The sequence below is a fragment of the Schistocerca cancellata genome, chromosome 2, assembly GCF_023864275.1.
Source record: "Schistocerca cancellata isolate TAMUIC-IGC-003103 chromosome 2, iqSchCanc2.1, whole genome shotgun sequence".
NCBI lineage: Eukaryota > Metazoa > Arthropoda > Insecta > Orthoptera > Acrididae > Schistocerca > Schistocerca cancellata.
The window spans coordinates 304,450,197-304,466,931 of NC_064627.1; the positions used below are offsets into that span (position 1 = coordinate 304,450,197).

The window sequence follows — 16,735 nt, forward strand, 5'->3', positions numbered from 1 at the left end:
TAACTGTTACCAATTTCGGAAATTACCGTTTTGACTTACTGTATATTCAGCAGCATTCATTCGTGGTTTAAACGAAATTTTACCTGTTTATCTTCGTGACAATATTACTTCATATGTTGACGATATTCTTATTGCTAAACGTTCTTGGAGTGAGCACAACAAAATTTTGGATTCATTATTACGTATTTTTGCAAGAGTTGGCATTACAGTGAAATTGGAAAAATCTGAATTTGCTCGTTCTCAGGTGAAATTTCTTGGTCATATTATTTCTACAGAAGGTATTCTTCTTGATCCAGAGAAACTAGACGCTATTCGTAATTATATTGTTCCTGCCATAAAACGTGATATTCGTAGTTTCCTTGGTGTCTGTAATTTGCTTAGACGCTTTGTTAGATTGGATAATTTGGCCACACCTCGTTTGTGTGAACTATCTGGAAATAATTCTAATTGGTGTTGGGATGAAGAAGCTCAATCAGAATTTGAACAACTTCGTGATGCTTTAGTTGCTGCTCCACTTCTTTCACATCCGGATTTATCTAAAGGTTTTTGTTTGGCGATGGACTGATCATACAAAGGCCTAGGTGCACACTTATTTCAAGAGATAGAAGAAAACAGCGTTGTAGTACAGAAAACTATTGCATTTGGAAGTCGTGTTCTCTCTAAATCAGAAAAGAATTATTCGATTACGGAACTTGAAGCCTTGGCTGTTGTTTGGGCTTTCACAAAATTTCGCATCTTTTTGTATGGCAGACATACTAAGGTTTACACCGATCACCGAGCTCTGGAATTTCTTATGTCAACAAAATTAACACATGGAAGATTGTCACGATGGGCGCTGTATCTACAGGAATTTGATTTTAGTATTGTTTACATACAGGGTTCTTCAAATATTATTGCTCATGCTTTATCACATGCACCTATGGGTTTGAAACAAAGTGCTGAGGAGGACTGCAAAGAAACAATTATTGTTTGATGTATACTCAAGGTGTTGCGTTTGAAAATTTTATTTCGTCTTCGCTCCAGGACATCGCTAAGGAGCAAAACAAGGATCCAATCTGGAAGGACATTAAGGAGAAGTGGAGGAGAAAGGAAAGTGTAGCGATTAGACAGTATTATTTAGTTCTCAATGATATTCTTTTTAAACGAAAATCGGTCGACAACTCTGTTTGGTTAGTTTGCATTCCTGATGAGTGGGTTAATAAATTGATTTGGTATACACATTTCAGTCATGCACACTTTGGTCCCAGAAAATGCTTTCATAAATTACGAGAAAATTGCTACTTCAGTAATATGGAGAAACGTATTCGATCTGTTCTTGCCAAATGCAAATTATGTCAAAAGGCTAAGCCGCCAACTATTTCTCACAGAGCACCGTTGTTTCCTATCATTCCAGCAAAATTAAAGGAGATGGCTGCAGTCGATTTGTTCGGTCCAGTGGTTCGTTCTACTAATGGTTTTGCGTACATTTTGGTAGCAGTGGAATTGACATCAAAATATGTGTGTTTTACACCTTTACGCAAAGCAACAGCTCGTTCAGTATCTAATGCTTTCATCAAACATTTTCTTAAAGAAGTGGGACATGTTGATAAGGTTATATCAGATAATGGATCACAGTTTCGCTCTAAAATTTGGCTTCGTACTCTACGGCGTCGTAAGATTAAACCAATTTTCATTTCACTTTTTCACCCTCAATCTAACGCTTCAGAGAGATGGATGAAGGAAATCAATAAATTTGGGCCGTCTTTATTGTCATCAGAATCGCAGAACGTGGGATCAGTATCTTCATATTTTTCAAAACATTCTGAATGAACTCCCTAATGATTCAACTTCTTTACCGCCTATATTGATATTAAAAAATAAAGCACCGAGAAGTCGCATTTCTGAAATCGTTCCTTTTCCGCCTTCATTCTGAAATTGTCAACCTGGCTCTACAAAATATTACATCTGTGGCTGCTAGAAGATAGAAATCAGCTAAACGTCCTGGTCGTTTAAAAACCTTGTCAGTTGGTCAAAAGGTGTTAATTAAGTCTCATCGTTTATCTCACAAAGGAAAGGGCTTGTGTCGCAAATTTTTTCTGCTTTATAACGGTCCATATAGAGTTCGCAAAATTATTCATGATAACACTGTTGAAGTAGAAACTCTTAAATCTCGGCCCTCTAAGGGAATACATCATATATCGAACGTTAAAATTTTTGTGGAATGACATACTTCGAGAAACTTAACAGTTATACGTAAACATGCAGAGAATACAAGGATACCGCGCCGTGTTCCGGCGGCGGCACATACTCAAAGCAACAGTCAAGTCTGCGCGCCGCACAAGGCAGTCGTTGACCGCAAACAATTACTTCCTACGTCACGCGTACCTACAGCTGATCGAGCGCTCAGTGCGAATGCACTGACAGCCGTAAACAAATACACAGTCTGATTTCTCTGATTAAATTCAGTATAAAGCTACAGTGACTTGATAAATTATGTTATTAACGTTCAGTATTTTTCAGGATACAGTTGTATAAAATATTTAAGAACTTCAGGTAAATTCTGTGTGTGTCCGACGTTAAGAGGACTTGCTATCGAGAAAATTTCAGGAAGAATGTAATTTCGAAGAAGAAACTAATAAACTAAAAAGGTAACTATTGATTGAGTTTATTTTTCAGGTAACATATTTCCACTTAGGTACGTACTTTAGACGTAATTTGCTGCTCACGATTACGTGATTTATACTTTGTGCTAAATTTTATGTTCTATGACTTTACTTGTGAAGCGACGTGCTTGCGTACATTTGCTGATTTTGACAATGTTTTATTAATGAACAGGGTTGTTCTACATCTACATTTATACTCCGCAAGCCACCCAACGGTGTGTAGCGGAGGGCACTTTACGTGCCACTGTCATTACCTCCCTTTCCTGTTCCAGTCGCGTATGGTTCACGGGAAAAACGACTGTCTGAAAGCCTCCGTGCGCGCTCTAATCTCTCTAATTTTACATTCGTGATCTCCTCAGGAGGTATAAGTAGGGGGAAGCAATATATTCGGTACCTCATCCAGAAACGCACCCTCTCGAAACCTGGCGAGCAAGCTACACCGCGATGCAGAGCGTCTCTCTTGCAGAGTCTGCCACTTGAGTTTGCTAAACATCTCCGTAACGCTATCACGGTTACCAAATAACCCTGTGACGAAACGCGCCGCTCTTCTTTGGATCTTCTCTATCTCCTCCGTCAACCCGATCTGGTACGGATCCCACACTGATGAGCAATACTCAAGTATAGGTCGAACGAGGGTTTTGTAAGCCACCTCCTTTGTTGATGGACTACATTTTCTAAGGACTCTCCCAACGAATCTCAACCTGGTACCCGCCTCAGCAACAATTAATTTTATATGATCATTCCACTTCAAATCGTTCCGCACGCATACTCCCAGATATTTTACAGAAGTAAATGCTACCAGTGTTTGTTCCGCTATCATATAATCATACAATAAAGGATCCTTCTTTCTATGTATTCGCAATACATTACATTTGTCTATGTTAAGGATCAGTTGCCACTCCCTGCACCAAGTGCCTATCCGCTGCAGATCTTCCTGCAATTCGCTACAATTTTCTAATGCTGCAACTTCTCTGTATACTACAGCATCATCCGCGAAAAGCCGCATGGAACTTCCGACACTATCTACTAGGTCATTTATATATGTTGTGAAAAGCAATGGTCCCATAACACTCCCCTGTGGCACGCCAGAGGTTACTTTAACGTCTGTAGACGTCTCTCCATTGATAAAAACATGCTGTGTTCTGTTTGCTAAAAACTCTTCAATCCAGCCACACAGCTGGTCTGATATTCCGTAGGCTCTTACTTTGTTTATCAGGCGACAGTGCGGAACTGTATCGAACGCCTACCGGAAGTCAAGGAAAATAGCATCTACCTGGGAGCCTGTATCTAATATTTTATGGGTCTCATGAACAAATAAAGCGAGTTGGGTCTCACACGATCGCTGTTTCCGGAATCCATGTTGATTCCTACATAGTAGATTCTGGGTTTCCAAAAACGACATGATACTCGAGCAAAAAACATGTTCTAAAATTCTACAACAGATCGACGTCAGAGATACAGGTCTATAGTTTTGCGCATCTGCTCGTCGACCCTTCTTGAAGACTGGGACTACCTGTGCTCTTTTCCAATCATTTGGAACCTTCCGTTCCTCTAGAGACTCGTGGTACACGGCTGTTAGAAGTGGGGCAAGTTCTTTCGCGTTCTCTGTGTAGAATCGAATTGGTATCCCGTCAGGTCCAGTGGACTTTCCTCTGTTGAGTGATTCCAGTTGCTTTTCTGTTCCTTGGACACTTATTTCGATGTCAGCCATTTTTTCGTTTGTGCGAGGATTTAGAGAAGGAACTGCAGTGCGATCTTCCTCTGTGAAACAACTTTGGAAAAAGGTGTTTAGTATTTCAGCTTTACGCGTGTCATCCTCTGTTTCAATGCCATCATCATCCCGGAGTGTCTGGATATGCTGTTTCGAACCACTTACTGATTTAACGTAAGACCAGAACTTCCTAGGATTTTCTGTCAAGTCGGTACATAGAATTTTACTTTCGAATTCACTGAACGCTTCACGCTAACTTCGACATCGTTTAGCTTCTGTTTGTCTGAGAGGTTTTGGTTGCGTTTAAACTTGGAGTGAAGCTCTCTTTGCTTTCGCGGTAGTTTCCTAACTTTGTTGTTGTACCACAGTGGGTTTTTCCCGTCCCGCACAGTTTTACTCGGCACGTACCTGTCTAAAACGCATTTTACGATTGCCTTGAAGTTTTTCCATAAATACTCAACATTGTCAGTGTCGGAACAGAAATTTTCGTTTTGATGTGTTAGGTAGTCTGAAATCTGCCTTCTATTACTCTTGCTAAACAGGTAAACCTTCCTCCCTTTTTTTATATTCCTATTAACTTCCATAATCAGGGATGCTGCAACGGCCTTATGATCACTGATTCCCTGTTCTGCACATACAGAGTCGAAAAGTTCAGGTCTGTTTGTTATCAGTAGGTCCAAGATGTTATCTCCACGAGTCGGTTCTCTGTTTGATTGCTCGAGGTAATTTTCGGATAGTGCACTCAGTATAATGTCACTCGATGCTCTGTCCCTACCACCCGTCCTCATAAATTATGCATCGCTTGGCTGCTATGCTTTTTCATTGATGTCACACTTTTTTTTATTATGTGCCTGCTGTGCTTATTTATTTAAATTATAATTACACCTGATTAATTGTGCTGATGTGGTTATGTATGTAGGTTATACTTTGTGATTTATCTGCTTGCGCCTTCATGTTTACTTATTAAGATTACATGTGAACATTTATTTGCTTATGCTGGTATGATGCTAATGACCAGATTATTATGTAAAATATATATTTGCTGCTCTGCGTATGGATTGCATATTTACACATTTCTATTTTGTTGTCATACCTACTCTTTAATTTGGTATATAGAAATGCTGATATACTGTGTACGAACATGGAGTTTAGGTCACACTATGGTATTAATTATAGATTGTTTGCTTGGCAGAGCCTCGTTGTAGGGATTGTGCCGCATCCACTTGTTGACATTCTGTTCTCTACTGGTATATTTACTCGCTATTGCATGTTTTGCTTACGCTCAGTGCCTTATATTTTAAGATAAGAAAATGAACTTCTATAATACTACGAACGACATTGGTACAAAAAACTTCATTGAAGTCAAATGAGCTGGAGGTTTTATGGAAGCTGTATAAATTTATGCTAATAGGAAGGAAGCTAACGACATGACATACCAATACTAGGTTTAGACCATTGACAGTTATTACACTGCATTCTTCGTGAGCAATTGAAATAGCAAGTGACACTTGACACAAGAAATACTCCACATGTTTGCTTCTGTTTTGCCATGATTCTTAAAGTGGTGTACACACTGTGAAATATTACGATCATTCACACTCCGTACTCGTACTTACTTACTGAGAGTTATTCAAACTAAAGGCTGTTAGAGGTCATGTATGCATTTCTTTTATTTAATGATGGACAAGGTGACCAAAATGTATTTTATAATTCATAATGAGTAGAAGATTTGGGTAAGGTGGATTACACAGAGGTTGTGTGTGGACTTTGTGTCTTCGGATTGCATTGGATGATAAATTGAAGTTTGCGCTAGGATTTTATCTGTACTTATTCGAGGAGACTGACTAGAGGAAAGAGTTGTTATGGAAGTGAAATGATATTGGCGATAAGGTTTATATGTATCGATGTATTGAAAAGGTATTATTGAAGTATTAAGATTATGTGATGTTGATGATTATTGGAGTTTTGGTGGATAAGAGGTAAAGTAAGTTAGGAGCATATTTTTTTTGTTGGTTTATATGGAACAAGGAGGATAAAGATGGCAGACTAGAACACTCAAGTCGAAGGAAGATTGTCTACAGACACATTTTGTTAAATCAATAAGCATTATATACTTTTTTTGGAGAGATGAAGTAATTGCATATCTTGGCACACTGACAGTTGTTCTGCAACCGTACATTTTGATTTGGCTTGGCAAACATTGGCCTTGACATGATGACTATGACGTTGACTAACTATTATTGACTGTTATACACTGTTGCCACTACTACTTGATACACATGTTGAACATCAAATTTTGACAGAATTGCATTTACACAGTTAACACTATTCAATTACACAGTAGTACTTAAATGTGGATGAAAGATGAGTGAGTGTGTTTTGTGTGTTTTCCTTTCCTAATCCCAAATAATTGGTACCGACCTATCTCCTAAATATTATTTTACTTGTTTGTTGTGGCTTGCACTGACACCCATAAATATTATAGGTTTACTGATATTTGTGTATTTGTAATAGTTAATATGACAATTATCTGATATCATATGTGTGTTTATTACAATTTGTATGTTTAGCCTAAGAGCATTGATAATAATTTTGTAAAAGCAATTGTGTGTGCATTCAAACTGTTGTTCGTGTTTACACGTATTAACATTGGTGGGTGCCACTTGGAAATGTTTAATTTCTGCTAATGAACTCTGATGAATTGTCTGATTAGTGATAGTGAATATTACAGACTGTTACCTGCACTTGTTCAACAATGCTGGATGCCACTGATGGAACTGCTTCTACTGAAATAATGTCACTTGTTGGTGTCCGCACCTGTTCAACATTGCTGGGTGCCACTGATGGAACTGCTTCTACTGAAATGATGTCACTTGTTGGTGTCTGCACCTGTTCAACATTGCTGGGTGCCACTGATGGAACTGCTTCTACTGAGATGATGTCACTTGTTGGTGTCTGCGCCTGCTCACCATTGCTGGGTGCTACTGTTGGAACTGTCAACTACTTTGAGGAGTGCTACTTGCTTATTGAACTATTGAAAGGATTTTATGTGAATATTTGTATAAACTGATTTTTGTGTATTTACTGTTTATGAAATATTATGAGACTCTTACCTACACCTATTCGTCATTGCTGGTGCCATTGATTGAATCATACTTGTGTAAACTATTACGTAATATCACATGTATGAAAGCATTTGTGTTCCTTACTGTATTTTATATATTAGGTTATTGAAGGGTCAGTGCAAAGCCAAAATTTATTTAGTTATGTGATATTTACTTATTAATATTATCTTTTATTTTTGTCTGTATTTTTTTGGGCAAATTTGGTGGTATTTTCACCACCAATGCTGGCAAAAATACCATCAAATTCTAGCCCGTGGAGGACGGGCGTATGAAAGGTTGGCTACACTGTGTCACACCACCAGAGATTGCACCAGAGAGTATTATTCAGCCGCCTCCACTGGTAGTAGTAGTTGAGAAGTTGTCGTGGGCAGTGGTAGTTGCCGGCCGCGGTGGCCGTGCGGTTCTGGCACTGCAGTCCGGAACCGCAAGGCTGCTACGGTCGCAGGTTCGAATCCTGCCTCGGGCATGGGTGTGTGTGATGTCCTTAGGTTAGTTAGGTTTAAGTAGTTCTAAGTTCTAGGGGACTTATGACCTAAGATGTTGAGTCCCATAGTGCTCAGAGCCATTTGAACCATTTGAACAGTGGTAGTTCAGAAGTTGCCGTGGGCAGTAGTAGTTCTGAGGTTGCTGTGGGCAGTGCTTGTTGAGAGGATGTCGATAGCAGTACTAGTTGTGAGCACGTCGTGTGCAGTTGTTCTGATGGGCTAGACAGCCGATGCTGTTCGATTGGGGATGCTGTAATGATCAGAGTGTATTTTTCGTCAATATATATGAGGTAACAAAAAATTTTTGGTATTTCAAATTTCCTAAAGAACAATGCCTCTTGGTCACAGTTTCAGTCAACAAAGCATCTGGCTTGTGTTCATGTATTAGAGTGTAATTCTGGTTTCTATGTGCAATCATAGTATTTCTGGTTCTTTAATTACTTCATTGTAAATGGCGTTTAAAGCATCTTGTCGCATTGAGGAAGAACCGTGCCAGATGTGTACATTGAATCACACTTCCGCACACAAAACAGTTACACTTGTGCTTTGTTGTTTCGTAGCTTTTATAGTTGCTGGGGACTTAATTAACTAATTGTGTTAACGGAAATTTCCTTTCATTTTTTGTTGTTATTCTATGCACTCAGATTGCGGACTAATACTAGTCAGGGCCAACCGGTTACGAGACTGTGTAACCGGACAGACAGCTACCAAAATTAAAATTATTTGCATTGTATTTAATTAAGCCTCCATGCAACATTTGCAACGCAAATTCTCGACCTGTGAAATTTTTATATGAGACTGTCACTGCTGTTGTAAATATTTCAGTAAGAAAGTTAAGTGACCTTCAAGTAATGCATCGTGAGCGCCCAGTTGTGACCCCTGCCTGGAGAAAAAGCCATTAGGTGTAAAAAAAGAGACCATTAACCTCTCTACTGACATTCCTTTCTAGAAAGCATCGCAAATACGACACGCTCGAACTTGAAAACATATGATTACACTGTGGAGCTCTTAATTTATGATATTTACTAAAATGCCTAATGAAATGGTGAGAAACATTTTACATCTATTGTCTTTGTAGTTGAGAGATTGCTCATTTTGTTTAATATCTAGTTTCTAGCTGCACTGCAGCATTGGTTAAAATAAAATTTTATAGATGAACTAATATAAATATTTTATGCCTACAGATCCAGTAAATAATAGCTTTACGATCTACTTAAAAAAAAAACGAAGGAGCACAAAAGGACATTTCCCTTCACAGGAATTGCATACATAATTTTCTTTTCAAGTACTTGGTAATTTCTTTTGTAGAATAAGTTGTGGTGCACCACTTTAATTACATAGACATTAAGATTTGAATAGACATTTCCCTTATCTGCATTGTTGTCTTTAGTGTAATATTTTTTCTGGTTGAGCATTGTCATGTTTAGGTATAAGTTATAGAATTTACTGCTGCTGTCTGTCAGGCATAGTGTTACTGAATTTGACTTTGTGTTACTCTGTTAAGCCAGTTTTACTACTGATTTATTTTTCTTGTTGCTCTATTGCATTGGCTCTGCTAATTTAGATTTACTGCTGCTTGCTTTGCCAATTTGCATTTTTTTGTCACTGCTGATTGTGTTAATTGTTTTGTGCTGCTGCATTGCCTTGTCCCTTAGTTTATATCTGAGCTCAGTAGATTTAAGTTAGCTTAAGATGGGGTACGCTATGTAAGAGAACGAGTTGTGATGAATTGGAAGAAATGCATTGAAAAGCTATAAGAAAATGGTTTGGCAAAACAACTAGTGTATAGTGGAGAAAAACACTCTGTGATGACCTACTTACCAATATTCTTCAAAACTTCGAATGACTCTGCTGTGGGTTTGCTCTGTTGTGGCCCATTACCTGTCTGCATGTCAAGAGTCAGCACTGTCTTTCCATTGGAAGGACTACTTCTTCAAGACTGCATGGAAATCTACTACTTCCATGTGAATTTTCTTTTACTGCTCAGACTTTGAGAAAAACACTGTGATGAACGATCAGGACTGTCTTTATGAACTGTGAGAAAATTTTAGCTTTTGACCAACATTGTATCAATAAGTGTGTGCATTCCATTTCTTTGTTATTGTTATTGTGAAAAAATTTTAACAAATATATATTGGCCAGTGCCCAAAACAATTTGTAAAATTTGTTGTGGGGAGCATGGGGACTGTGTAAGTAGGCTGGGTTTAGGTTCTTATATTGGTAACGCCACCGCCATGTAGCGCTCTGTATGAAAATCACTGGTTGTGCTGTGTGCAGTCTGTGGTTGGGTGGCATTGTTGGAATTTGCTATTGTAGTGTTGCGCACTTGGCTGTTAACAGCGCATAGCGTTGCGCAGTTGGAGGTGAGCCGCCAGCAGTGGTGGACGTAGGGAGAGAGATGGCGGAGTTTTGAGAGCAGATGATCTGGATGTGTGTCCATCAGAGACAGTAAATTTGTAAGACTGGATGTCATGAACTGATATATATATATATATATAAAATTATTTTTGAACGCTATTAAGGTAAATACATTGTTTGTTATCTATCAAAATCCTTCATTTGCTCAGTATGCCTAGCAGTAGTTAGCGCCTTGAGTAGTTAGAATCTTTTATTTAGCTGGCAGTATTGGCACTCGCTGTTTTGCAGTAGTTCGAGTAACGAAGATTTTTGTGAGGTAAGTGATTCATAAAAGGTATAGGTTATTGTTAGTCAGGGCCATTCTTTTGTAGGAATTATTGAAAGTCAGATTGCGTTGCGCTAAAAATATTGTGTGTCAGTTTAGTGATGATCAGAATAAGTAAAGAGAGAAATGTCTGAGTACGTTCAGTTTTGCTCAGCTGTTTGAAAATCAAATAATGTAAGAGGTTTATCAGCACAGTAATTCATTGAATTTTCTAAGGGGACGTTTCAGTGTCCGGCCCATGGTGAATAAGGAAACTCGCAAATTTTTATAGCGACCTAGATTTCTCTCACGCCCCTGCCCCCGCTGTGGCAAGAGGCACCTAACAGGTAGGTCCAGCTAGGCAGTTTTTTTCGCCTCTTTGACCGAATGCGTAGTCAGCACACCAGTGCAAGAAATTCTTGGGCCCAGCATTCTGTTCCCGGTAAGTGCTTTGAGATATTCCTTTTCCTAATACCTGCACATGGCTTTCAAGCCCCAAACGTCCACTGCAAGTTTTATTACTAAGTGACCAAACTGCCTGCTTGTCCTCAACTCCAGACAATACTATTCGAAGGATAGCCACCATAAATATCCCACATACATTAACAACATACATGCTACCATCAATGTCTGCTCAGGGTGATAACTCACAGAAATGTCTTGGGTGTAAAATAAAAGTCAAATTGTACCCTTGAATATAGTGAGAGTAACTCGTCCTCTCTCAATGTATGTTTCATGGATAAAAATTAGTCTTTAAATTAATATGTATAGTGCCACATATGATCTGTTTTGAACTTTTCACAATGCAAATCTATTGTTCCCACAGTAGCAAGTGTATGTAATTCAAATAATGATATACTCTCGCAGTTAATTGTTTGTATTACTATAATGCCCAGTAGATTCGACAATTTGAAAATAAATGTAAATTCAGGCTAGTCTGTAACACAGTATAATTGTTGCAAAAATAAAACAGTGCACTAATGCATCTTGTTTTATTTCCGCTTTCTTTTTGGCTTTTCCTTGTATAAACATTTAGTGTATTTCGTTTTTGAGAGTTGGCAACACTGCTCAGGGCCGGTTTTCGTTGCGTCAACCTTCACTTGGTTGTTGAACGTGTAAACAGAAATTTCAGTTGAGCAAACCTTCTGGAATCCAAACTGTGATACAGTGAATAAATTATAATTAAATGTGAGATTACTCTTGAAATATCCTGAGAAAAGATATCACTAGGAAAATTGGATGATAACGGTTTAACTGTTACTTGTCATCTTTCTTACAAACATGATTAATAGCTGCATGAGTTGTTCCTGTCTGAAAAAGATTCCCTGTGTGTGATGCATTACATATGTACCTGTAACTAAGGACATGACTTATTAAGGTGGAACGACTTTTCAGAATTCTGTTTCATAATCCATCAACACCATATGAGCTTCTGTATAATTCTACTAGGTAATAATGCCAGTGTTACCTGGGTATTTATTTATTCAGTCTTCTATTAGTCCATCCCCTTCTCCCTCCTCTCTGTCGCTCTAGATCTGCTCCTTACCTCTCTCTCTATCCATCTCCTCCTGCACCCACTCTCTTTCCATCTCCTTCTTCCCCCCTCTCTCTATCCACTTCTTCCTGTCTCTCTCTACCCACCCCTCTCCTTATCCACCTGTCCTCTTCCTCTAATCTATGCTCCCTGTCCCTGTCCATCTCCTCCGCCTCCACTCTGTCCATCTCCTCCTGCACCTCCCTCTTCCCTTGTCCTCCTCTTCCCTGTTTCTGTCAATCTACTCCTGCCCCCTCTGTCTATCTCCTCCTCTCCCTCTAATTCCATCTCCTCCACTCTTTATCAGTCTCCTCCTTCCCTTTTCCTTGTCAGTCTCCTCTTTCCTCTCTCTCTCTTTTTCCATCTCATCCTCCCTCCTCATCTGTCCATCTCCTCCTCTTTCCTTTCTGCCTCCATTTCCTCCCCTTTGTCTTTCCATTTCCTCCTCCCCTTCTGTCCATCTCCTCCTGCCTCATTTCTCTGCCTGTCTCTTCTTGCCCCTGTCTGCCGATCTCCTCCTCTTTCTTTTCTCTGTCCATCTCGTCCTGTCCCATCTGTCTGTCCATTTCGCCCTCCCCTATCTCTGTCCATCTCCACCTCCTCCTATATGTGCCTATCTCCTTCTTCTCCCTCACTGCCTGTCCATATCTTCGTCCTCGCTTCCCTCTCTACATTATTACACTCACTCAAGCTGGAGGCTAAAGTAATTCTTTCCAAATTGCAACTAATATATGTACCAAATTTGACTGAAATCGTCCCAGGGTCTAGGATGAGGGTTTTACCTATGACTTTGCTGGCATACGCACATGTCAAATGTACCGGGTGATAAAAAAGTCAGTATAAATTTGAAAACTTTATAAACCACGGAATAATGTAGATAGAGAGATAAAAATTGAAACAAATGCTTGGACTGACATGAGGTTTTATTAGAACGACCTGATATTACTAGACGCGTGAAAGATCTCTAGGGCGCGTCGTTTGGTGATGATTGTGCGCTCAGCCGCTACTTTCGTCATGCTTGGCCTCTCAGTTCCCCAGACCTCAGTCCGTGCGATTATTGGCTTTGGGGTTACCTGAAGTCGCAAGTGTATCGTGATCGACTGACATCTCTAGGGATGCTGAAAGACAACATCCGACGCCAATGCCTCACCATAACTCCGGATATGCTTTACAGTGCTGTTCACAACATTATTCCTCGACTACAGCTTTTGTTGAGGAATGATAGTGGACATATTGAGCATTTCCTTTAAAGAACATCATCTTTGCCTTGTCTTACTTTGTTATTCTAATTATTGCTATTCTGATCAGATGAAGCGCCATCTGTCGACATTTTTTGAACTTTTGTATTTTTTTTTGTTCTAATAAAACCCCATGTCATTCCAAGCATGTGTGTCAATTTGTACCTCTCTATCTACATTATTCCGTGATTTATTCAGTTTTCAAATTTATACTGACTTTTTGATCACCCGGTATTTCGTACATATTTAACATATTTGCACACATATTTCACCTGTATGTATAGCAAATTTCGCCCTGCAGTTTCATTTGCACCCACCTTAATGTCTACATCGTCATATCTCCTGAACTATGTGCTGTACAATGATATAATTTTGGAGGTACATCCAGTGCTATATGTGCGTTGTGTCTCCGAAATGTGTTATGAACAGAGTTAGTAGTGAAGAAGTAATAAATTAAAAAGTCATGCATGCTCACACATCTCCGTGTTTATGAGATCACACGTCCTGAACTACACGCCGTAAGACGACATTTATCTAGGTACTTTCAACGACATATGTGGATGCCGTATGCGAAATGTGTTGCGAATAGAGGTATCAGTAAAGAAGTAACAAATTAAAACGTCATGCTTCTTGTAGTCTAGCAGTTTTACTGCATGAACAGCGAACGTGTAAGCAACAAACTTTTTTCCTTTTATTATTTTGTTAGGGTCTTCAGCGAGAGAAATTTCGTTCAGGTATGAAAAAAAAGGGGTCTGAGCACTACGGGACTTAACTTCTGAGGTCATCAGTCGCCTAGAACTTAGAACTATTTAAACCTAACTAACCTAAGGACACCAGACACATCCATGCCCGAGGCAGGATGCGATCCTGCGCCAGACAGTAGCGCGTAGAGCCGCTCGGCCATCCCGGCCGGCTCAGGTATGAAATTGTATGTAAAATTTCTTGCAAGTCTTTAAGTGCTCTCACTCTTAAATACTGGATAACTTAAGCATGGGTATTCACGCTTCATAGGCTATACTACTTTTTCACCCCTACCCCCACCCTTTTGAAAGGTGGGTGGTTCTTACCCCAACAGTGATCCTTCGGAGACAATAGATGATATGTGTACCAAGTTCGGTTGAAATCAGTCCAGTGGTTTAAGAGGAGATGTGGAACATACATACATACGTTCATCCTTACACACACACGTACATCCATTTTTATAATTTGCATGGATGAATTTCAATGAAGGATTTAGTGGTCGCTCGTAATAAAGTACAAAGAAGTCGGGTAAAAAAAGTTTTATTGGTGAGTTTTACATGTTAGATGGTGCGATGGGAGAGTGGGACGGTGCGGGGTGGGGTGGGGTGCAGCGACGGCGACGGCGGTGGCGCCGGCGGCCTCAGGTGAAGCGCACGGTGGCGGTGCAGAGGAAGCCGGAGCGGAAGCGCGCGCCCGTGATGGAGCGGCCGAGGCGCGCCGCCACCGTCAGCGGGTACTCGGGCTTGCGGCCCAGCAGCAGCAGGTGCGGCGGCGCGTCCGGCTTGCAGATGCTCACCGCCAGCACGCGCTTCTCGCGGATCAGCCACGCCGGCACCTCGTCTGCAACACCACACGTCCCACTCTCACGGACGAACTTCAGCACTCGGAAATAAAAATCGTATTACCATGTACATATACGCTGCTCCACGCAAACTGTAACATCAGGAAAACCGGCCAAGTGGGAGTAGAACTCGCGTACTCAGGATTACGTGCAGACCTAACTACATACACTACTGGCCATTAAAATTGCTACACCAAGAAGAAATGCAGATGATAAACGAGTATTCATTGGACAAATATATTATACTAGAACTGACACGTGATTACATTTTTACGCAATTTGGGTGCACAGGTCCCGAGAAATCAGTACCAAGAACAACCATCTCTGGCCGTAATAACGGCCTTGATAGGCCTGGGCATTGAGTCAGACAGAACTTGGATGGCGTGTACAGGTACAGCTGCCCGTGCAGCTTCAACACGATACCACAGTTCATCAAGAGTAGTGACTGGCGTATTGTGACGAGCCAATTGCTCGGCCACCATTGACCACACGTTTTCAATTGGTGAGAGATCTGGAAAATGTGCTGGCCAGGGCAGCAGTCGAACATTTTCTGTATCCAGAAAGGCCAGTACAGGACCTGAAACATGCGGTTGTGTATTATCCTGCTGAAATGTAGGGTTTCGCTGGGATCGAATGAAGGGCAGAGCCACGGGTCGTAACACATCTGAAATGTAACGTCCACTGTTCAAACTGCCATCAATGCGAACAAGAGGTAACCGAGACGTGTAACCAATGGCACACCATACCATCACGTCGGGTGATACCCCAGTATGGCGATGAGGAATACATGCTTCCAATGTGCGTTCACCGCGATGTCGCCAAACACGGATGCGACCATCATGATGTTGTAAACAGAACCTGGATTCATCCGAAAAAATGACGTTTTGCCATTCGTGCACCCAGGTTTGACGTTGAGTACACCATCGCAGGCGCTCCTGTTTGTGAAGCAGCGTCAAGGGTAACCTCAGCCATGGTCTCCGAACTGATAGTCCATGCTGCTGCAAACGTCGAACTGTTCGTGCAGATGGTTGTTGTCTTGCAAACGTCTCCATCTGTTGTCTCAGGGATCGAGACGTGGCTGCACGATCCGTTACAGCCATGCGGATAAGATGCCTGTCATCCTGACTGCTAGTGATACGAGGCCGTTGAGATCCAGCACGGCATTCCGTATTACCCTCCTGAACCCACCTATTCCATATTCTGCTAACAATCATTGGATCTCGACCAAGGCTAGCAGTAATGTCGCGATACGATAAACCGCAATCGCGATAGGCTACAATCCGACCTTTATCAAAGTCGAAAACGTGATGGTACGCATTTCTCCGCCTTACAGGAGGGATCACAAGAACGTTTCACCAGACAACGCCAGTCAACTGCTGTTTGTGTATGAGAAATTGGTTGGAAACTTTCCTCACGTCAGCACGTTGTAGGCGCTACAGTCTGGAACCGCGCGACCGCTACGGTCGCAGGTTCGAATCCTGCCTGGGGCATGGATGTGTGCGATGTCCTTAGGTTGGTTAGGTTTAAGTAGTTCTAAGTGCTAGGGGACTGATGACCTCAGAAGTTAAGTCCCATAGTGCTCAGAGCCATCTGAACCATATTTGAGCACGTTGTAGGTGTCGCCACCGGTGCCTACCTTGAGTGAATGCTCTGAAAAGCTTCTGAAAAGCTTATCATTTGCATATCACAGCATCTTCTTCCTGTCGGTTAATTTCGCGTCTGTAGCACATCATCTTCGTGGTGTAGCAATTTTAAT

The 16,735-nt window shown here is 40.8% G+C and overlaps 1 protein-coding gene across 1 annotated transcript in view; it reads right to left on the reverse strand.

The window, feature by feature from the left end:
• Positions 1–14,673: 14,673 nt before the first annotated feature.
• Positions 14,674–16,735, reverse strand: part of LOC126145228 (uncharacterized) — a 31,766-nt gene continuing 29,704 nt past the window's right edge. The window contains exon 3 of the mRNA XM_049915541.1: positions 14,674–14,978. Within this exon, the coding sequence (XP_049771498.1) occupies positions 14,779–14,978 (200 nt within the window). The 3' untranslated portion in view covers positions 14,674–14,778. The remainder of the gene's footprint in view (positions 14,979–16,735) is intronic.